At 38.5% G+C, this 23,934-nt stretch overlaps 1 protein-coding gene across 1 annotated transcript in view; it reads left to right on the top strand.

Moving 5' to 3' along the window:
* Positions 1 to 23,934, top strand: part of DIAPH1 (diaphanous related formin 1) — an 84,260-nt gene that overhangs the window by 10,905 nt on the left and 49,421 nt on the right. The window contains exons 2-7 of the mRNA XM_078150498.1: positions 10,361 to 10,387; positions 11,606 to 11,761; positions 15,737 to 15,838; positions 18,706 to 18,836; positions 18,952 to 19,038; positions 23,163 to 23,226. Coding sequence (XP_078006624.1) covers positions 10,361 to 10,387; positions 11,606 to 11,761; positions 15,737 to 15,838; positions 18,706 to 18,836; positions 18,952 to 19,038; positions 23,163 to 23,226 — 567 coding nt within the window. The remainder of the gene's footprint in view (positions 1 to 10,360; positions 10,388 to 11,605; positions 11,762 to 15,736; positions 15,839 to 18,705; positions 18,837 to 18,951; positions 19,039 to 23,162; positions 23,227 to 23,934) is intronic.

The raw sequence follows: 23,934 nt of genomic DNA, 5'->3' as shown, positions 1-23,934 counted from the left end.
ATAGGACATGACTCCTAAAGAATTTGGAGGGGAGAGAACTTTGCCCTATCTTTTTTTACATGATGTCAGAATATGTTTGTAGGCTATTCCCTCCACTTTTGTCAGTAAATGAAGTGAGATACTTGATAGCAAAATGCTTTCTGAATGAGTTTCTTCTATATTGGCAACTTGTTTTCCTAACTCCTGAGTATGTTGTGGTAAAAGGTCCTGGCACCTTGTTCTGGTGGACCTGTAGTAGGAATGAAATGTTCTTAGCCTAGTCTCCACCTGTTCCTTGTGCTGGAATAGTGAAACCTGAGTGGACTTCTTCCTTCTGTGCTATCAGCTCTCTGGAATACTGGTCCTAAGGCTACAGGAAAAGCAAAGCAGTAGGCAAAGAGTTACTTTGTCCTTTGCATCCCAGGAGACTTCTTGGGCTTTCATCAAGTTTAGGATATTTTGGGCCATCCTGCTAGGACAGATTTTTAAATTGTTATATTTAAAATAGGTTTTCTCTCATTTAATCACAAAAGGAAGAGTAAGGTTTATTCAAGGATAAACTCAAATTCATTTAGCAACTGCTTTTGTTTTTGTATCAGTCATTTTCTGATATAGTCCCTTCTTCTGGATCTTCCATCTCTCTCTCTCTCTCTCTCTCTCTCTCTCTCTCTCTCTCTCTCTCTCTCTCTCTCTCTCTCTCTCTCTCTCCCTCTCTCTCTCTCTCTCTCTCTCTCTCTCTCACACACACACACACACACACACACACACACACACACACACACACTTAAGCAAAACCATGCAACATTCTACATCTGTGGTCAGTCCCTTACCTCTCTACCAAGAGGAGGCAAGTATGTTTCATCGTCTATTCACCAAGGCCAGTTACTCGTTGTAGTTAGTAAATCTGCCTGTCCTTTGGTCTTGTTTTCATTTATATTACTGTAGTACTTGTGTATAGTTCTCTTGATTTTACTTATTTCACTCTTATAATTTCATACGTGTCTTTTCATGCGTTCTTGTGCTTGTTTTTTCCCGTATGGTAAAATGATATTTTGTTATTAATATGCCACAGTTTATTCCATTTTCCCCTAATATATGAACACTCACTTTATTTCCAGAATTTCTTTTTTTTGTACAATGTGCTGATATGGATCTTTTTCTCCTCTTGGGCACCTTCTATCTTTGAGGTGTATAGGCAACCACCACATGCAAAGCACTACTTTCAAACAGATTTGGGGAAAATTACACCCTTGCAACTTTGGATTTACAAGTAGCTTAAAGCAGAGACCAGGATAAAATTATTTAATAATCCTTGAATAACATTCCTGTTTTTAATCTAGTTACCAGATATTTCCTGAAGATTGTTAAAGTTTCCGGGGAAGTTTTAAAGGAAAGCTATTGGTTCTAGAATGGGATGTGGTGAGGGTGGGCTGAGAGAGCCTTTTTCTTTGGTCATTTCACGAGGAGTAGGTCTCTGGATGGTTAGATCTCAGCCTGGCTTTTACACTGTGTGAAACCTAGTGCTTTGCACATGATTGGCAGTTAATAAATGCTGATTGAATTAGAAAACATACACTGATGTTTATGACTGGATTGGCTGTGTAGAGGAAAGAACTTTGGAAAAGTATGCAGCCCAGCAGCCGGAGCTGGGCCCTTCTTAGGTGTCACACTCCCTTGTGACGAGGCAGTTGCTTTCGCTGCTTCTGGATTTGGCACTTGGACTTTTTCCCTTCTTTAATTTTACTTCCCTAAACTGAACAAATTTAAGTTTTCTCAATTCTGTACATTTCATTTTGCAGATCCGTTGTTGCTCTTGTACCCAAATGAACTGAATGTATGGCTCCTAGTTAGGTTTTCACCACTGACAAATAGTGAGGTGGGAATCTAGTTCATTATCTCACTGTAATTTGTGCTTGTTATAACTAGATATTCCTCCTGAGGTGATCGTTATGTCTTTTTCCTTTTATTGGAAGTAAAAATTTTACCTTTTGTATTTATAGTTAGCCTTTGCCTCATATATAACACAGGGGAACTGAAGCACTAAGATCAACCCATTGAATTTCATTATGTGCATGGCACTTTGCTGATGCTGGTATTGTAAAATACTTTATGGCCATTTCTTCTTTACACTAGTATTATGAGATAGAGTAGTGCCAAATAAAGGTTGGGAAACTGAAAAGTTGAAGGAAGGACAAATGGATTACCTAGATCCATCGAGTAGGGAGAAGGGGGCAAATTTTATGGCAAAGGTTATGATAATTGAATTCAAACCCGTTGCATATATCATGCCAGGAAATAAAGTATTAATACTGTCGTAAGAGTTAAAAAATGGAAAAGATGGGCTGAGGACTCTTTCTTGGATGTAGGGGTTCTGAACTTAATCCTCCCTGGCTGTGTGAGTTAGGAGTAGAAATAAATTGTTGGGTGCAAGTGGCATTCGTTTTCTGTCTTAACTTAGTGTGGGCTAAGCCCTTGCTGCAGGTTATCTTCCCCAACTTGAATGCTGTCCCATAATTGGATAATGCCCCTAAGTACAGCTGGCAGATGCATTTGTGTGGGCTGAAGTTGAAATTCACTTGTGTCCTTCTTGCTATTCACTCATAGGAAGGGAGTTTGTTTCAGCAGGCAGAGTTATTCCTAAGGATTCAGCTACATTGTCACATGATTCTTCTCCAGTTTGCCCAAGCTATATGAACAGGCGTGCTGTCCTCGGTTATACAAAGCTGATTTGTGCTTTTCCTGTAGTGGTGGTGGGTTTTTGCTGAGTCTTGTAGTCTTTTGTGTGAGTAGTGGTCGGTATTTATGAATGTTATAGCGTTTTTCAAGTATTTGAATGGCTGTCTTATTGAAGAGAGATTAGACTTACTCTGTGGGACCTCAGAGCCACACCATTAACAATGGATGAAAGTTGCAGAGAGAAAAATTTAAGCTTCCTAAAAATTAGTCTTGCAAGAGAAGAATGAGCCGCCTTAGAAGATGGTGAGTTTTCTTCCTCATTAGAGGTCTTTAAGCAGTAGTTGGATTGCTCTTATTGGTACGTTGCTATGTGGATTCTTTTTTTGGATATAGTTTGGACTTGATGGTTTCAGAGGTGTCTTCTGACTCTGTAATTCTGTGATTATGTAATTATTGGCCAGGATTAGGTGTGTAGGCTATGGGTATAGAACAGTTTTTCTGCATTAAACCTACAACCATGGCCTTATTAACATCATGGTCTAACTAACTAACTAACTGGTTCATACACAAGGTGCATTTTACCAGGAATCCTTGGGGTTAACACAATTTACATTCACAGGAATGATCTATTGCCACAAGCTCCAGTCCACTTTGCTGACACAGTCTCAGCAGTTCTAGGAGATGTATATTGGATGAAAGCTATTTGGCATTTATAGGTTAGGAAACAAAAGGCACAAAGACGCTTAAATCAAAATCCAAGTTTATTGGGAAGTCAAAAGTGACATTCATTTTGCTTATTTTAGCATGAAATTCATGTTGCCATTTTTCTGGGGTTTTTCATTTCCTTCAAACTGAATTGAGTTTTCCACAAACAGACATGGATATGAAAAGAAGGAGTTTCTGCTGAATCTGTTAATGAATTGTTAAGGATTGTAGAAGCTATACAAGAAGACATGAAGGCACAAGTACTGCAAATTTTTGCTTCTTCTGGTAGCGGCATTATGGAGGACTGGACAAGTCATAACATCCTGTAACTTTGTAGTTCTGGGGCAGCAAACTTCTCTAGGTGCCTCAGAGGAGCTCATTATGTAGTTTGAACTTTGGAGTGCTGCCCTAGTGTTGGCTAGTCTGAACCTTAACATTAGTGAATAAACTGTTACGGCGTTTATGATTTTCACATTACTTGATATGATGTGTGTAATGATTATACTAACTATTTAGATTTGTTGGAACTTCCGTACTTTCCACGGGACCCTGACCTAGGAGCTGAGATTGCTGCCAACATGCTGCAGCTGAAAGTGATCAGTCAGATCCCTGCCATTCTAATAATCCGTGGCTTCAGTCACCTCCAGGTTAGAGTCTGGCTCTGTCCATTTGACAACATTAAGGTATAGATCTGGAGGCAGAGTATGTGCATATAACATCTGTGGAGTTTGGGCAAGATGCTAATTAGTGTCAGACCAGGCGTCTTCCTTATTCAGTAAACTCCAGTGGCCTCTTTTTTCCTTCAGGATCAAATATAAAATCATCTTTTTGGCTTTTAAAATCTTTACAACGTGTTCCCCTCTTATTTTTCCAGTCTTTTCATACTACTTACTCTTCCCACACACTCTTCAATCTTTGCTATTTCCCCCAAGAGACACTCATGTCCCAACTCTCTGAACTTTCATTGGCTTTCCCTTATGCCTATAATGCTCTCTCTTCTCTGTTCCTCCTGGATTCCCTGACTTCTTTCAAGTCTCAGCTAAAATCCTGCCTTCTGCAAAAAGCTTGTACCAGTCTCCATAATGCTAGTGTCTTCCCTCTGTAATTATTTCCAATTTATCTAGTATATATCTTGTTTGTACATGACTGTTTGCATGCTGTCTCCTCCATTTGATTGTGAGCTCAGGCTTTAGCACAGTGCCTGGCACATAGTAAGGTGCTTAATAAATGCTTGTTGACTTGACTCCACAATTTATTTTCAAAAAGGTTTTATTGGTGCTTTTTAGACAAGTGCTTTCATTTCCTGGTACCTCCTTGTCTCCCCATGAAACTCTTCCTTGTAACAAAGTATAGTTAAGCAAAACAAATGGACACATTGACCATCTCGGATGTCATATGCCTCATTCCACACCTGTAGTCTACCAGGAGGGTGTTCTATTTTATCATTAGCCTTCTGTAGTCAAGATTGACCACTGAACTATTCTGATATATTTTAGCCTTGTTACTTCATATAAATCTTCTCAAATTACTCTGAATTCATCATATTTATTTCTTACATTGCCATAATATTCTTTTACAAGCCAGGAGATCAGTTTACGCGATAACAGTGTTGTAAAGATAAACAACTGTGAAAGACTTAAGATCTCTGATCAGTAAAGTGACCAACTGTGATTCCAGAGGACTGATGATGATCTCTACTACCCACCTCCTGACAAAAAAGGGATATATTTAAGATACAGAATGATAAGTACATTTTGGACATAGAAAATGTGGAAATTTGTGTGTTTTTTTTACCATGCATATTTGTTATAAGGGTTTTATATTTTTTCATTTAAATTCGGATACTGGTAGAAAGGAAAGAAAATAAGTGCTTATTCGTTGATTAAGATGATTTGAATTTTTAAAGATCGGTTACATTCATGTACCACAATGTATTTCCAAGGGTTTTTTTTTTCCCTACCAGGAAGAGTGCTGCTAGGAATATTTTGTTATACATAGAACTTTCTGTCATTGATTTCCTTTGGCTACGTACACACTAATGAGATCACTGGGTCGAGAAGAATTGAGTGACTTTTCCTAAATAATTCTCAATTCTTTTCTAAGCATTGGGCCAATTTACAGCTCCACCAGTGGTGATAATTTCTGTCCCCCCAGTAATCTCTCAGATATTAAACATCTCTCTAATTTTTGTTCCAGTCAGTGGGAGCTAACCTGAGCAATACCCTGAGGCTGGCTGTGGAAGGGGAACAGCAAGTAGACCATTTTGGCTCTAACCAAGAGTGCGTAAGGGGAGAAATGTATAGTAAGCTTGAAAAAGTAGACGTGTCAGATTGTAAAGGACATTTGATGCCAAACAGAGGAACTTACATTTTATCTCAGAGGCAATAGGGAGCTACTGAAGCTTCTGGAGTGGGGGAATGATATAGTCAGATCTAACAGTTGCTTGGAAGTTGAATTTTGGGAAGAGAGAGACATAAGAAAATTAAAAGGCTCTTGAAGGAGTCCAAGTAGAAGTGATCAGGGCCTGAATTAAAGTAGAGGCAAGCAGAAAGAAAGAAATGTTTGTAAGACATGTTGTGGAAGTAGAAGGGACGACATTTTGATATGAGGGAGGAAGGAAAATGAGTTAAGAATGATGCAGTCTGTGAACCTGAATGACTGGAAGGATGGTAGTGTCCTCAGCAGAAATAAGAAAGTTAGGAAGAGTTGGTATGGGGAGAGGGATAAGATAAGAAATTCTGTTTTGAATACGTTGAATTTGAAGTGCCTATTTTGATGTACAGTTGGAAATGTCCAGCAAACAGTTGGAGATGTGGAAATGAAGGTTAGGAGAGAGATTAAGGCAAAATCTGTAGACCTGGGAATCTTCTGCCTAGAGGTAATAATTAAATCCATGGAAACTGATGAGATCGCTAAGAGATGGTATAGAGAGAAAGAAGAGGATCCAGGACTGAGCTGTGGGGAATATTGAAAGTTAAAGGACATGGATTTTGATTCACTGAAGGAGACTGAGAAGGAGGGGCCAGATAGGTAGGAGAAAGACCAAGAAATAGTGTCATGAAAACCCAAGAAAAGAAGTGTACAAGACAAGAAGTAGTCAGATGCTGCAGAAAGATCAAGGAGGATGAGTCAGTAAATAGTTAATAAACGTTTCTTAAGCACCTACCATGGTCGAGACATGATTCATTCCTAAGGATACAAAAAGAACCAAAAGACAGTTCCTGTCCTCAAGGTGCTCACAGTCTGTTGGAGGAACTCATAATCTTGTGGATGAGAAATAAGAAAAGACTGGCTGTCAAAATGAGCAGTTAGGAGTTTATTGGTAATTTTGGAAAGAACAGTTTCCAGATTGTAAGGGATTGAGAAATGAGTGAGAGGAGAGGAAGTGGAGGCAGTATATGTACGTGGCTTTTTCTAGGGCTTTGAAAAGGAGGAGAGCTATAGGATAATATTTTGAAGGAGGTGAGTCAAGGAGAAGTTCTCTTTTATTTTGTTTTGAAGGATGAGGGAAACCTAGGCATATTTGTAGACAGCAGGAAGGGAACCAATAGATAGGGAGAGACTGAGGGTTAAAGATGGGATGATTGAGAGAGCAATAAACTATTGGATGAAAGGGATAGAATCAAGAGCTCACACACACACATACACAGAGAGAGAGGAATGAAGGGGGAAGAAAGATCATCTATTCATCAGAAACTAGAATAAGGGAGGAGAGAATGAGTGATGTTGCAAAGGACTTTTTGGATACACAATGGGGAAGCAAAGGGAGCTCAGGCCAGTGGTCTTTATTTTCTTAGTAAAGCAGACCCCTCTGTTGATAGTGGTGGGAATAGAGATGGCGCTTGGGGTAGAAGGTGAGGACATTATAGACATAGATGGGGTTAAGAGTACAAATACAGCAGCATTTAGCTTCTTAGTGTGCTATAATCTGTTCTTCTATGTTCCCTAGGACCTCTTTTTTCAGGATTCTAGGGTACCTACCAAAAAAGAACATTAATACAACAAAGAATCCCTTAAAGAATCTGTATTTGAAAATATAATGTGCTTTAAAGCTTTTTGACTTGGAAGCTTTTAAACCTTCCAGATAGCAAGTAAACAACACCCCCTCTTCACTCTGTTGGGTTCCATTCAAACCTAATTTCGATTTGACAGATTGTGTTGTATCCTGTCAAGTTCTTGAAAATGTTTTTACCTGTTGCTTTGTTTGCTGTTTGTCTCTGCCCTCTGCTGGAGTACCAGGATTATGACAGATGTAAACAGCCTTTCATTCATTAATGAAGTGTGTGTGTGTGTGTGTGTGTGTGTGTGTGTGTGTAAATGTTTAAAACTAGTGAAAACAGAATACCCACGGTTTTGGAGAAGATACTTTATTATAAACCCAGAGGCAAGAATTCATGAGAATACCTAAGTAATGGAGATAATACTAGATTAAGAATAAAGAGACCTAAATGTTAGACCTAGTTCTGCCACCTGACCAGCAGTATGGCTTGGAGCAAATCCTTTAAACCTTGACGTTATACCTTATTTTAATCGCAAAATCAAAGGGCTTGGGGGCAGCTAGCTAGTGCAGTGGATAGAGCACCTGACTCAGATGAGGAGGACCAGAGTTCAAATCCTGCCTCAGACACTTGACACTTACTAGCTGTGTGACTCTGGGCAAGTCATTTAACCCTAATTGCCTAGAAAAACAGAAAACAACAACAACAACAAAATCGAAGGACTTGGACCACATGCTTTTTCTGTTCCCTTCCAACTTAAAAATATTTTCTGATTCTAGGCTTCCTTCACCGTCTAGCACCTTTAGGTACTGTGGGAGATAGACAAAAGGCTTAAGATATTGTTTCTGTCCTTAATGCATTTACAATCTAGCTGAGAAGACAGAACTAACATAGAAAATCATTGGCTTTAGAGCTGCAAGGGATTTTCTGGTCCAACCTCATTTTACAGATGAGGAAACTGAGACTCCAAGAATTTAATGATTAGAAAATGATTAAGTGTTAAACTTTGTTACCAAATATAAATAAGTAAAGAAGAAACAGCTCTGTGTTGGCTAGAATAGTTTCAGAACAAATAAGGGAAGGACTTGAATTAGGCCTTTAGTGAGAAATAGGATGTATTCAGGTGCATAAAATGTACATTAAGAAATAGTGGAAAAAAATTAAGTGTTGAATAAAGACAGACTCTAGAGGAAAGACCAGATTTTAGATTTGATATGCTAAAGTAAATAGAAGGAAGCCAAGCTACTTGAGTAAGAGCATGACTGACACAATAAAAGTAGTCTTTCAGGAGTATTCTACTCCCAAGTAGTGTGTAGAGCAGAAAGGTTAGCAGTTTCATTGATTCATACAGGACAAGGGTAGTAGCAGTGGGAATGGAAAAGAAAGGGTGAATCCAAAAGTCATTTTAGAGAAAGAAATGACAGAATTTAGTGACAGATTGCATATGGAAGGTAAATGGTTCACTTTTTCTTTCAGGGGTCCTAGGTTCCTTTCCCTTTACTTAAGTTATGGCAATGAATAGTTCAGCTACACAAGAGATCCTCTCAATCAGGACAACCTATGGTATTTTTGTTGTTGTTCAGTCTTTTTTTCATTTATATCTGACTATTTTTGATCCCATTTAGGGTTTTCCTGGCAAAGACCCTGGAGTGTTTGCCGTTTCCTTCTCCAGCTCATTTTACAGATGAGAAACTGAGACAAACAGGGTTAAATGACTTGCCCAGAGTCATATAGCTAGTAAGTGTCTGAGGCTGGATTTGAACTCATGAAGCCGATTCTTCCCGTTACACTGTAGCACTCTATCTACTGTGCCACCTAGCTGCCCAACCTAGAGTATACATTACAGCCATTTTAGGTATTATCTATTCTGGCAGTGGACTTTTGAGTTCTAGGGAAGAACATTGGAAACAGTGTTGTTTTAGTATCAAAAGTAGCTTTGCATTGACTGCTGGAGCTATCCATACCCTTCCCACTGCAAGTACTAATAGTTGTGTTTATCCCACTTGACTTCATGGTTGTTAGTAGGGAATTGTTGTTAGACGGCTTCTTAAATGATGTTTCCCAGGTGAGCAATCACACACGGATTCCGGGGGCATTGAACAAGGTTCTCAGAACAGGATCATAGATCTAGAGCTAGAAGGAACCTCAGAGGTCATCTAATATAATCCTCCCATTTTATAGATGAGGAAACTGAAGTCCAGGAAAGTTGTGACTTGCCCAGAGTCACAGAGGTAGGAAGCATCAGAGGCAGGTTTTGAACCCAGGTCCTCTGACTCCAGAGTTCATCTTTCTACCCTAGTATTCAGTAAGTAACTTCAAACTAAAAGAATCTATTCACTTTGCTTGAGAGTCTAGGTTTTCCTTGCAGAGCAAAATATAAACTCATCTCTTACTGATTCAGGAAAATGAGGTGAAACATAAAGACATCACAGCAATGCTTGTTAGTGAGGTTTCAAAACCCTCCTGTGGATGAGATCTCTGGGATAGGATGACAAGATTCAGAGAGGGTATGGCAGTCATACATAGGTTTGTCACTGCTTCCCTTTGTTATACCTCACCTGCAAGGAGGCTGGCTTTCCTCTCCCTTGGAGGGGTAGTACTGCTTCTGGGGGAGAAGGGTGTCTGTAAGAGTGGCAATTCGAGGGGTATCTGCTCTATTATTATATATTACTAATAAGAAGATTGGGGTTTAGTCTTAGATGAGAACAAAGGGGAACTGTAGAAGTAGATCAACTAGTCTCAATTTTAGCTTCTTTATTGAAAAAGGCATATGCAGCTCTCCTTCAAACTTTCTTTCTCTCATTCCCACTCTAACCCTTACCCCCCACCCAGGGAGATAGTTTGGCACTTTCTTCTTTGTAAGCAGTTGGGGATGTGAGGATATATTAGATCCTTTCCCATTGTTTTCTCTTCTCTTTTCCTAATCCATCTTGTGCTTAGAGTGTTTTCTCACATTTCACTAAACTGTCTCCCTGTTTTTCCTCCTTTCTTCTGTTTCATAGACTTTGAAGCGGCTCATGGCAGATGAGGTAAGGTGATTTTATTCTGCATGTAGTTTTCATAGTTCACTTCCTGTTCTATGGTGATTACCAGTTGTTAGATTGTGTTTCCATGTACACATGCTTCCTAGTACTGTGTAACTGACAGTGTCTTTTCTCAAGCTTATCCATGTGCTTTTTCTTCTGCTGTGTGTTTGACCTCAATTGATTGCATGTGCTCTTCCTCTGACATATATGGTGCCCGTAGAAAGTTCATCACCTTCCGAGATTAAGATGATATCCTTAAATTCTGAACTATCTGCTTGTTTAAGATGGGCATTAACCAGTTTTAAAGCCCTAACTGTAGTTGCAAATATTTATAATTAACTGTTGCATGAAGAGGAACTGCTGCTGGTTATTGGTGGTTCTTTTGGCAGTTGTTCTTGGGGCTTGCTAGTGAATGTATTATAATTTTCCTCTGCCAGGGGTGGTCCATGAATACTTGAAGGTAAGATTCCAGCTAATTCTGGAATATAAATGAAAATAATGCATGTGCATCTAAGAAAAGGAGTTCAGGCTAAAGTTCATACTATTATTTGCAGGACATCCAACCAGCAGAGAAGGTTGATATTCATTTGAAAACTACCTGTTGAATTCCTGTTGCTTATATAGCACTATTTGCTAGGTGCTGTGGACTAAATAGAATTAAGTAAATGACACAACTCCCTTTCTCCATGGAATTTGCTCAAATATTTTATACTAGAAGGACTGGAATTTAAGAATACTTTGAAGGACCAAGCAAATTTTTGTGTCAGTTGATGCTCCTGGTCCTTTTAGTTAAGGACTGTGGTCCTGCATAGCTTTGGATTTGGCAGAAAAATTCTGCAAGGGCCAGGTTTCCCCTCCTGCTGGTGCTTGAGGGAAACAATGCACAATAGTGCAGATAGATTAGAATATTAGGTCTTAGCTCTTTTCAAACGTAAGAACTTAGTGGAAGGTAAAGTATTTTTACTTTAAAGAGTACTTAAGGCTCAATGGTGCCCTCAGCTTTGTAGAAAATGTACAGTGTTGGGGTTAGCTTGCCGTATAGTCCTTTGATAGTAGTTAGAACCATTTCATACTAGAAAAATCCTGGAACTGGGTTGGGGTCTTCTGTCACTGACCCCTCGGAGCCATGGGTGCATAAGACCTTAGATGATTTGTTACATGATGTGGTTTTTAGTGCAGAGGTAAAGCTGGATCAGTGCCAATTTTGTTTCTCTTTTTTAGCTGGAGAGATTTACCAGCATGAGGATAAAGAAAGAAAAAGAAAAGCCCAATTCTGCTCATAGGAATTCATCTGCATCCTATGGTGAAGATCCTTCTGTACAATCGCTTCAGGACGTCTCAGATGAGCAAGTGTTAGCCCTTTTTGAACAGATGTTGGTAAGTTCATAACCCTGAGACAAATTGCTTATCTCTGAAAATGTATCATTGGGCATAATATGGCCCTTTCCGTATAGTACTTCTCCAGTGAGCCTTTCCAGCTACATCACAAGAATCTTAGGTTTAGCTGGTACTAGAACACTAGCATGTTCAAGGACTAGTCTACTTCTGTGAGTTAGGGTTTGTACCTTATTGGCTAATTTCGGAATGTTCAGCTCAGCTGCAGATTGTGTGGAGCAAATAATTCAGATCCTACTGATGGGCAGAGCTAGTTCTGGGAAGAGGATATGAAACATTTGTAAACAAGCAAGTGACATACAGGGAAGTGTAATTTGCCCAAAGTCACAGAGTTAATCAAGTAAGAGAACTCAGAGTGACTCTTCAGCTTATACCAGAATCATTACAGACATGCTTTACAGATCGGGACCAGCAGCAGCTGATAGGTTTTATATGTTAGAGGTTTTTTAAAAAGTGTTTATGTTTTGCATTGTTTAGCACACAGTTTACTAAGCTCTAAGTTCTGAAAGGGAACTCGTCATATCCAAACTTTACATCTGTCCCAGTGCCTGGCGTAGTGTTCTGCCTGCATTAGGACTTGACAGATGTTGTTTGAAATGAATGAGCAGAAGGAGGGCAAGCTCATCACATCTTTAAGCTTGCATGAGACGTCTGTATGCTACATAGGTATAACCCTGCACCAGGTCCATACTTTATTTTAATTTAAACATCATGGTACAGTGAACAAGGCTTGGGTTTGACTCCTAGTCCTGATGCTTTATAGCTATATGATCATGAATATAAATCATGTACTCTCTCAGCCTCAGTTTTTTTCTCCTGTAAAATGAGGATAATAATAGTTGCTCTACCTACCTGATAGGGTGATTGTGAGGAAAGTGCTTTTTAAAAAAATTAATCTTTTAAAATATGAAACTGCAGATCTCTGTTCTATACAGATTGCTTTTTTTTTTTAAAAGCATGGAATAAATTCAACATGTTAATTTCAAGGCTTTCCTGTTTGAACTTCCTTTGGTTCTCTTCTGTGCGTTTAAGACAAAGTTTCAAAGGCCCTCTTTTTTTTAAGCATCATTATCACCTTCCTCTCCCAATTAAAAAAACACAACCCTCCTTTATTGAAAAGTGAGCATAGGGGCAGCTAGGTGGCGCAGTGGATTCAGGAGGACCTGAGTTCAAATGTGGCCTCAGACATATGACACTTACTAGCTGTGTGACCCTGGGCAAGTCACTTAACCCCATTGCCTAGCCAAAAAAAAAAAAAGGAAAAGAAAAATGAGAATAGTTAAATAAAGCAGGTCTACACATTGGCCATGACTGAAAATATATACATATTTCATCCTTTACTTCAGGTCTGTTACCTCTCTGTGAGGAGGTGGGTAGCATGCTTAATCATATGTCCTTTTAGGGTCTTGGTTGGTTGTTAAATTTGTAAGAGTTCTTAAGTTTTTCAAAGCTTTTTTCTTTACGGCATATAAATTATTCTTCATTCTGCTCACTTTCCTGTGCATTACTTCTTATAGATGTTCCCTGGTTTTTTTTAATCCTTTCCTTTCACCATTTTAAAAAATGCAATATTTTATCACATTTATATGTCAAAATTTGCTTAGCCATTCCCCCAATTGATGGCCATCCACTTAGTTTCCAGTTCTTTGCAATAACACAAAGCGGTGCTGTAAATATTTTTGTAATTATGAATTCTAAGGAAAGCATTTTGTAAACTTTAAAATACTATGGAGATGTGAGCTCTCATTTCCTATCATTGCTGACGTTTCCTTCAAAAATGATCCCAAGTAGGCACAGCTCAGCTATCTAGAGACAGAAAGTGTGATCTCTATCAGGAGGTCTCACAAGTGTCACTGATAACAGGTCAGTAAAGGTAGCTAATGTATCATTGGTGTATCTGATAGTATATGCAATATTTCAAACTCATATTCCTCCACCTCTGCAAGTAAGGGAGAGAAGTGAATTTTCTTATCTGTTCTGGAACAAGTTTGATTATTATAATTGCACTAAGTTTCAGTTTTGGCTTTTTAATTCTTGTTCTTTCAAGATTTTCTTTACATTGTTGTAGTCGTTTGGTTTTTTATTTTTGTTTTTTTGTTTTTCTTTTTAGGCAATTGGAGTTAAGTGACCTGCCCAGGGTCACACAGCTAGTGTTAAATGTTTGGTCTGAGGTTGGATTTGAACTCAGGTCCTCCTGACTTCATGGTTGGTGCTCTATGCACTGCGCCACCTAGCTGCCCCTATAGTCATTGTTTGTTAAAGTCATGGCTTTGCTTTTACTTCACTTTTCATCAATTCATAAAAATCTTTCTTTGCTACTCTGTATTTTTCATACTCATTGTTTCTTATGGTGAAGTAATACATCATTACATTCATGTACCACAGTTTATTTAAATGTTGCCCAGTTGGTGGGCATCTAATTCGTTTCCAGGTATTTGGTACTGCAAAAGAGTGCTGATATGAATATTTTCGTGTATATGAAACCTTTTCTGTTGACTTACTTGGGGTATCCCAGCTTGCTATTTTTAATTGTTACTATACAGAGAGAGCAGATCACCTTTGCAGATTTCACCTACTGTGTTTTGTGTAGGAGTCACTTATTTCTGCTATTCACCTGTATCAGAAGTGATTTCCTAGAGGCAGCTAGCTGGCTTAATAGATAGATCATTGGACTTGAAGTCAGGCAGACCTGAGAATCCTGTCTCAGACATTTTCTAGCTGTGTGACTCTGGACATGTCATTTAAATTTTTGCACAGTCTTAGGTTCAATATCTGTAAAATGAGGATGAATAATAGCACTTCCCTCACAAGATTCTCGAGAGGACCAAATGAGATAACATTTTTATCGTATTTTTACATGCTTTGCAAAGAATTATGGTAAATATTAGCTTTTTTTAAAAAAAGATACGATTTCCAAAGTCCATAACAGGGCTGAGTGTATGATGTGTCAATGCAGGATAGAAGACCATGACTGTAGTTATTTGAACACTTTGGGCTTTTTTCCAGACCAAAAACATGTCTGGAAAGGGCTCAGAAACTTAGTTAATGTTTTGCTATTCTAGGAACCAGCTTCTTTCTCAGAAAGAGAATTGTTTGCTCTGAACAGAATGGAAACCTTGCAGACTAACTAATTGTGTCCTGATTTCCTAAATAAGTCCTTAGTTGTACCTGCAGTAAATCTGTGGTGTTTTTGGTTTTCATAGACTAAAATTTTACAGAAAAATAATACTGGTTGAGACTGTCAGAATGCTTCCTGTGTGGCAGGAATGCATACTTCTGAATATTTGTTAAACTAAATTTTAGCTTTTTCGGGTATAAAGTAGAACAAGATAATTCCTTTAACTTCATGACAGTGTCAAGGTATGGGATGGGGGTATGTAGAACTACGATTAACCAAATTGACGATAGAGCTTGCTTCCTGGTGAGATGACTTCTACTAACATTTTTTTGTCCTAGTACCAGTTTTAGTAGACACACTCTGGACTTATGCTTTTCTTCTTTACCAATGTGCAGTTAAAATATACACAAGCTTTTTATTGTAATTATGACCACTAAGACTTCTTACACTGAGGTATGTGATATCATCTATGATGGACTACTCATTTTTCCCCTGTAATAGCCAATAGTATCTCATATTGTCATTGTGCCCTTTAACTTCGTCTCTACAAGGAGGAAAACTTGGTTTAGGACAAGATCACCCTGGGAAAAACTGCAAAATTAGCTGACACCTGAGGGATGACAGTTCTTAGATAGCGTAATATGAACAGATTTAAAGTTTACCTTTCTGGTGAGATAGCTATGCCAAATGAAAAGGTTTAGTCTCTAGAGAAAGGAATGATGAATTTATTTAGTGAGCTTTTAGTGTGCATAGCACTCTACTAAGAGCACCAAATACAGAATCCTATAAATATGTAAAACATCGGAGCTGATTTTGTTTTCTACTTTTAACCCTACCAGTTGGATATGAACCTGAATGAGGAGAAACAACAACCTTTGAGAGAGAAAGACATCATTATCAAGAGGGAGATGGTGTTCCAGTATTTGCACACCTCAAAAGCAGTGAGTTTTCTTTAAAAAAAAAAGTATAAGTGTGTATATATAATTTATGTATTTTTAGCATTCATTTTTAAAAATCTTGACTTATAAATTCTTTCCTTCTGACCCTCCCCCTTAAGAAGGCAAGCAATATGATATCAATTATGCATGTGAAGTCATGTAGAGCATATTTTCATTTTGCAAAAAGAAAAAGGCAAGAAAAATAAAGTGAAAACATACTTCAGTCTGCATGCAATTTATCAGTTCTTTCTCTGAAAATAGATTGCATTTTTCATCATAAGTCCTTTGGAATTATCTTGGATCATTGTAGCTAAGTCTTTCACAGCTGGTAGTTGTTACAACATTGCTGTTACTGTGTACAGTGTTCTGGTTCTGCTCATTTCACTTTGCATCGATTCACATAAATCTTCCCAGGTTTTTCCTGAAACCATCTGCCTCATCATTTCTTATGGCACAGTAGTATCCCATCACAGTCATATACATCACAGTCATATACTACTGCTTGTTCAGCCATTCCCCAATTGATGGGCGTTCCTTCAATTTCCTATTCTTTACCAAAGAGCCATTATAAATATTTTTGTACACATAGGCCCTTTTTCTTTTTCTTTGATCTTTTTGAGATACAGGCCTAGTAGTGGTATTGCTGGGTCAAAGGGTATTCACAGTTTTAGAATACTTTGTGCATGGTTCCAAATTGTTCTCTAGAGTTGTTGGGCTAGTTTGCAGTTCCACCCAACAAATGTATTAGTGTCCTGGTTTTTCAACATTCCCTCCATTTGTCATTTTCCCTTTCTGTCATGTTAGCCAATCTGACACGTGTGATGTGCTACCTCAGAATTGTTTCAATTTGCATTTCTCTAATCAGTAGTGATTTAGAGCATTTTTTCATATAATTATATATAGCTTTGATTTCTTCATCAGAAAACTGCCTATTCACATACTTTGACCATTTATCAAATGGAGAATGGCTCTTATTTTGGTAAATTTGACTCAGTTCCCTATATATTTGAGAAATGAGCCCTATATCAAAGAAACTTGATATAAATCCCCCCCCCCCCTTCCTGTTTTCCTTCTAATCTTGGCTACATTGATTTTGTTTGTGCAAAACCTTTTAAATTTGATGTAATAAAAATTATCCATTTTATTTCCTGTATTCCTTTCTATCTCTTGTTTGGTCATAAATTCTTCCCTTAACCACAGATGTGACAGGTAAAACTTTCCGTTCTCCCCTAGTTTGCTCATGATACCACCTTTTATGTCTAAATCATGTACACATTTTGTCCTTATCTTGGTATATGTTGTGAGATGTTGGTCTGTACCTAGTTTTTGCCAAAGTGCTGTCCAGTTTTCTCAGCAATTTTTGTGAGTTCTTGCTTCAAAGCTTGGATCTTTGGTTTTATCAAACATTAGATTACTACAATCATTTACTGCTGTGTATTGTATACCTAATCTATTCTACTGATCCACCTCTCTATTTCTTAGCCAGTACCAGATGGTTTTGATGATTACTGTTTTGTAATATTGTTTGAGATCTGATATTCTAGGGTGGAAGGCAGTATTGAGATATGGACACAACATTGGGAGGTTCTGCCATTGCTTTATTTTAAAGATATTATGTCTGTTTGTAGTAAGTCTATTTTATCTTAATGTGCAGCTCTAAATACTTCAACTCTTCTGTTTGGGCTCCTTCTTTTTGGTCTGAATGAATCTTATTAATGAAGTGTAGGAGGAAAGATTCTCTGTAGATTTGTCTAGTCCCCTGATCATATCCCTCTGATTGTAGATCGCATGACTCAGTGGTCTGAGTAATGGGACTCTGATGTCCTGAGAAATGTTGTTTAGCTAGTTTTTTTTTCTTAATTTCTAGTACATTTTTTCACTCTTCTTTACACAATTTATATGATAATGAAGTGGCATTCAACTTCTGCATGCTAGATTTTAAAAGCATATAGATCATATAAAGCAGAAAATAAAAGTCCTAGCCTTTTATCATTGAATCAAAAATCAGAAATTGTTATTGGGTGATCCTTTAGTCCATATCTCTGCCTTTACAAGAAGATCATAGATATATCTCACAGTTTCTCTTTGTAATCATTTTTTTTTTGAGACTGAATCTTCCAGGTTACAAATACAGAAGCCCTTCATGTGCCCAATCTCTTGTCCTCTGATAAGCATGGAAACTTTCTTCTGCCCTATTTTTCCTTCCTAGATGGGTTTGTCTTTCCTTAGGCATCCCAGGGGCATCCCTCGTGGGGTGCACCACGTTATTGCTGGATTTCATTGAGACACCCAATAGGCTTTAGGCTTATTTTAGTTCAGAATCCCAAATATGAGTATTCCATCAGCTGCAGAGTCCCCAGCAGGAGAAGGTATAAGAGAGCACTATTACTTACATAAGTTTATATTTTTAACAATTTCTGTTTTTATGAATTGCTTGCTAATAGTTAACCTGCATTTTCTCTTATTCTGACCTTAGTGAAGACAAAGAATATCTAATTATCATCTTTCACACAGGGACCCCTTCTAAACTCTTATTTCATATAATTGGCTTTAATTGAAAAGAATTGCCAGTCTGCCGTTATCTAATACACTTAATGGTAGTTCATGAAATTATAGGTATATAGTAGTTATATTATCCCCCTCTCATCTTTTCCTTAAGTATTCTTTGTGAATCTCTTCCTTGACTCCATCTATCTTATAGTGTACATGTCATAGTCCCTCATACTCCCCCAACTAAATTATAAGCACATTAAATTAATCCTGTGTTTTCTAACCCAAATAAACATATTTCTCCCCCCAAAAAAGTGTTCATTCAATTTGATCTTCTTTAGCTAGTTTTGATGTGTCATCTCTGCCTTCTTTCTTTCCAGGGTATGAGTCAAAAGGAGAGTTCCAGGTCTGCCATGATGTACATCCAAGAGCTTCGTTCAGGCTTAAAGGATATGCCTCTACTTAGCTGCCTAGAGTCCCTTCGTGTGTCACTTAATAATAACCCTGTCAGGTGAGAGGCTGGCTTCATTTGGGGAAAGCTACTGTAGGAGTCTAAGGATGCACTAAGCTAGATATAAGTTGTTAATTTGATTTGACGCTGCATTGATTCTGTGTATTCCTCACAGCTGGGTACAGACCTTTGGAGCTGAGGGCCTTGCATCCTTGCTGGACATACTTAAACGACTCCACGATGAGAGAGAGGAATCTCCCGGGTAAGGGCTCCTGAATCTTTCTATCTTCTGGAAAGAGGGAAGCACAAAATGGGCAAGGCCGTATATTTTGTGATAAACAGCTATTTTACATGAGATTTAATGGATTGGAGGATTACTCTTAGCTAAGGATGGCATTTTTCTCTTGGATAGTTAAGGGTAAGGCAAGGTACAAGGAAGGAGAGCTAAAAATTAAACTTTAAATAAATACTCCATCTGCATCAAATACCTCCCTAGCCTTCTGGAGGCCAGATTATCCTCACTCAAACTAGAAGTGAGGTCTGGGTAAATACTGAACTGTGTAGTAAAATCTGTCCTGCCCAGGGTTATCCTTGATCTGGATATCTTTCAAGTAGCTGGTCCAGTGCTAGCACTGGGCTAGGATTATGGGTTAATTTTAGTGCAAACTTGAAGGTTGGGAAGCATGGGAAGCACATAGGACCAGTTTAGACTTATGTTGAAGCTTGAGCCAAGTAGACATCCCCAACCTTCTTTAAAAATGGGATGATCCAGAGTGGACCTAAACTACCAGATTGGAGGCTGTGCTCCAGGTCTGAGTTTATAGCTATTTATACTAAATATTTTCACTTCCTCACTTCCTACTGACTTCTCAAGCACTTGGTAATCTGGCTTAGAACTCCACCATTCTACTGAAACTGTTCTCTCAAAAGTTATGATTTCCTAACTGCTAAACCCAATGACCTTTTTTCAGTCCTCCTACTCCTTCTTGCTGTAGGTTTTGACACTGTTGACCTTTGCCACCTCCTAGATGCTTACTTCTCATTGGGTGTTCATTATACTGTCGTCTTTTGGTACTTCCATCTCTCTATTACTTCTGTCTTTTTTATTTGGATCATTATCCATATCCCATCTTCTTTTCATGGATATGTCCTGGAACTCTTGTCTTGGGCACTCTTCATCAGTTAGTAAACATTTATTAAGCATCAACCATATGCCATATGCTAGGAACTAGAGATACAAATACAAAAGTGAAACAGTCCCCTGCCCTCAAGAAGCTTACATTCTGCTGGGGAGTACAGCTTGTTCCCAGATAAATAAATACAGGATATATACAAAGTGATTTTGTTTGGGGACGCTTAAAAATGAATAGCTAGCATTTGTATAGTGCTTGGAAGGTTTACAAAGCACTTAAAAAATAATCTCATTTTTTCCTCACAGTAAACCTGAAAGTTAGGTGCTGGTATTAGCCCCATTTTACAGATGAGGAAAACAGAGTAATTGACTTGCCCCAGGGTCACACAGCTAGTAATGTCTGAGGCAAGTTTACCTGACTCCAGGTCCAGTTCTCTATTTACTGTAATCCTATCTGCGTCTATTGGAGAAGTTCTGAAAGGCCCCAAGTGGCACTTGCGCTGAGCCTTGATGGAGCTGAAGATGCCAAGTATTGGGGGTGAGGAGTGAAATCATTTCAGACATGGTGGAGAACCAGGGAAAGGCACAAGGCAGAAGGAATGTCACATGTAGGAAACAAGAAGTTGGCCAGCCTGACTGTAACATAGTTTGTGAAGCAGAATAATCAGCCTGGAAAGAAAAGCTAGAATAAGATTGTGAAGGGCTTTAAATGGCAAACAGGAATTTGCATTTATCCTAGATCAGAGGTTCTTAAGCAGAGAATTGGCACAGTTAAGCCCAGACTTTAGGAATAATAATTTTGTAGCTGTGTGGACAATGATTAGAGAGGGGACAGACTTGAGGCAGAGAAACCAATTAGATAGCTAATTCTATAGCCTAGGGGTGATGAGAACCTGAATAACAGTGGTTGTCTCCTTTCTCACTCCCCTCTTCTGATTTCTTTACCTCACTCCTTAATATTACTCAAGGAGTTATGTATTGTATCTCTATTCATATGGCTTTCATATCTATATATTGAGCCATTGTCTGTTTCCTGAACTTTGTCTTCGCACCAACAATTTCCTGCTGGACATCTCCATCTGAATATCCCACAGGCATCTCAAAATCAATATGTCTAAACAGAACTCCTCTGTGTCCTAAAATATACTTCTTTCCTTAATTCTCTATTTCTGTCAAATGTACCACCTCTACCACCCTTCCAAGCACCTAGGTTCACAACCTCAGAGTTGATTCTCAATTCTTCATTCCCAACATCTGGTTGCCAGATTTTATTGTTTCTACCTCCATAGCTTCTCTTATCTATCCACTCATTCCACCCTCATATCCAGCATCCTAATTCAGGCCCTTATTACTTCTCACCTTTCTTTCTTTCTTTCTTTATTTATTTATTTATTCATTCATTCATTCATTCATTCATTCATTCATTTATTCATTCATTCATTCATTTATTTTTTATTCATTCATTCATTCATTTATTTATTTTTATCACCTTGATTTTTAAAAGAGCCTCCTAATTGTTCTCCTTCAAGTCTTTTCCCTGCCTAATCCATTTAAATACCTGCCAGATAGATATTCCTAAAGCAAAGTTGTGACTATTTCACTCCCTTGCTTAAGAGACTTCAGTAGTACTCTTCTAGGATAAAATATAAGCCCCCAGTATAGCATTTAATATCCTGCACAATCTGATCTAACCTCTTTTTCAAGAATAATTGTATATTACTTCCTCTTAAACACTCTGTTTTCAGCCAGACTGGCCTGCTTGCTATCCCAACAGAGGACATTCCATCTCCTTTCCCATGCCTTTGCCTAGGCTGTTCCCGATGCCTACAATGGTTTCCCTCTTCACCCCTATCTCTTGGAATCTCCCTTTTTCCTTCAAAACATGGCTAAGATGGCACCTCCTATAGGAGGCCTCCACCTTACGTTTTAGTGTTCTCCCCTCCCCATTTGTACTTTCTTTGTATATTTTTTAATGTATTTATGTTTTTGCCTTTTTTTCTAAGTAGAATGTAAACTCCTTGAGGGTAGAGACTGATTTTTCCTTAATATCCCAATACCTAGTACAGAGCCTGTCCTACAGTAGGTTCTCAATAAATGGTTTTTTTAAAAAATTTAATAGGGTATAATGGAGCAAGGTATTAATCTGTGGGGCATTTTTCTAAATGGTTATTAGTACTTCACTGAACAGTTGCTTCAGGGATCTGGAATTTTGTCAGTGAGACTACTCCTTGCACTGGTGTAGCCACCAGCACTTTTATAACTTAGTAAATAGTCTGAGTTGAATTTGCCACAAAATTCATCACACTTACGATGGTGACAATATTAAACTTAGCTCAGCTGGATTTCAGACAGTGGGCGTGCAGTGTGTCATTGGATTGGTATTTAAAGCTTTTCCAGATTTGTTGCACCATCCAGAGCTTGTACATGCCACACTGAGGTACTGGGATAGGACTCTGGAGAATATGAAAGAGAATCGATTCTGTGGGTGCCTGGAGGATTAGTAGGAAAGTTTGTGGTCCCACTCCACTAGATTTTTAGCATTGAAGCTGAAGAGAGAAGACAGGACTAACTAAGATCAGGACTTATGAATCTCTTCAAAATAATTGCTCTGAAACATTTGTCTAACCATGTCACTTCCTGCTTAGGGCTTCAGTGGCTTTCTAATACCTCTAGGATAATATACAAACTCTTCTCCTAATATATAAAGGCTCTCACAGTCTGGTTCCAGCATAACTTTCCAGCTTCTTTATACTCTCTAGAATCCAGACCCATCATCCTATTTACTGTTCCTCTAACTTGGTGTCCCATCTCCTGTCTTTGTGCCTTTTCCCCCTGCTTTTGGAATTCATTCCTTCCTCACCTATACTTCTCCTAGTTCAAATTCCTTAGCTTCCTTTAAGGTTCAGCTGAAGGACCACTTACCGTAGGAATTGTTTCCTAATTCCTCTTACTCGTGGGTGCTATTTCCTTCCTCAAATGATCTCATCTTTACTCATTTACATGTTCCATTTCATTTCCTTTGGTAAAATGTAAATCCTCTTTGAGGATTGGGATTGCCTTACCTTGGTCTTTGTAGTCACCGTCACCTGTGTAGCCAGCACTTCAGTGTTTGTTGAAGTAAATGGCTCTGTCCCTTCTTAGTCTGTAGGATTTCAGTATTGAGTCTTGTGTCCCAGTTTAGGAGCCTCTTCTTTGGATGTTGGGAGGGAATATAGCATTAAAGGCATTTCATTGATTGCTTCTTCTTTGTGCAGAAGCTACGACAGCCGTAATAAGCATGAGATCATTCGCTGCTTGAAAGCTTTTATGAATAACAAGGTGAGATCTTTTCCCTCCTCTATCTCCCTACCTCTCCCACACTGCTACCCAGGCCCTTTTCACTTGGCAACTCAAAAGAGGCAGCCAAGAGCACGAGGTTAAATAACTTTCCATTATCCTGGTTCATACCTATTTTTTGGTGGCACCTGTATATCCTTTATTAGTACATTCCAGTTTAGTTCTCTTCCTCCCTTGTTTTTTTTGACCTGTGCTTTTTAGTTTCCTAACCTGCACACATTCTTTTCAAAAGTCTGACCTCTCTCCTTAATAATAATAACTAGCATTTCTATAGTGCTTACTATATGCCAGGCACTGTGCTAAGTGCTCAGCAAATATCTTCTCATTAGATCCTCACAAAAGCCTTGGGATATAGGTGCTATTGTGATCCCCATTTTATAATGGAAACTGAAGCAAACAGAGGTTGTCACTTGCCTGGGGTCACACAGCTAGGAAGTATCTGAGGTTGGATTTGAACTTAGGTCTTCTTAACCCAAGCCCCAGCACTCTATCCACTGTGCCACCCAGTGTAGTCTTGCATTTGTCACATATGCCTGTTTTTAGAATCCCCTAAGTTTTTCTGCTTTGACTCATAATAAAAAAGATAGCTTCATCTCAGATCAGTTCTCCCTTTCCTTATTCATTTGCACGTTTATTTGCATTAATAAGTAGTTCATTGGGTTCTTGTACCTCTGCAGGAAGAGATTTTGC

Source organism: Phascolarctos cinereus, unplaced genomic scaffold, assembly GCF_003287225.1.
Source record: "Phascolarctos cinereus isolate Bilbo 61053 unplaced genomic scaffold, phaCin_HiC Scaffold_2;HRSCAF=192, whole genome shotgun sequence".
In the NCBI taxonomy this organism is placed as follows: domain Eukaryota; kingdom Metazoa; phylum Chordata; class Mammalia; order Diprotodontia; family Phascolarctidae; genus Phascolarctos; species Phascolarctos cinereus.
The sequence above is the reverse complement of the archived record's forward strand: the minus strand, read 5'-3'. Positions and strand labels throughout refer to the sequence as shown.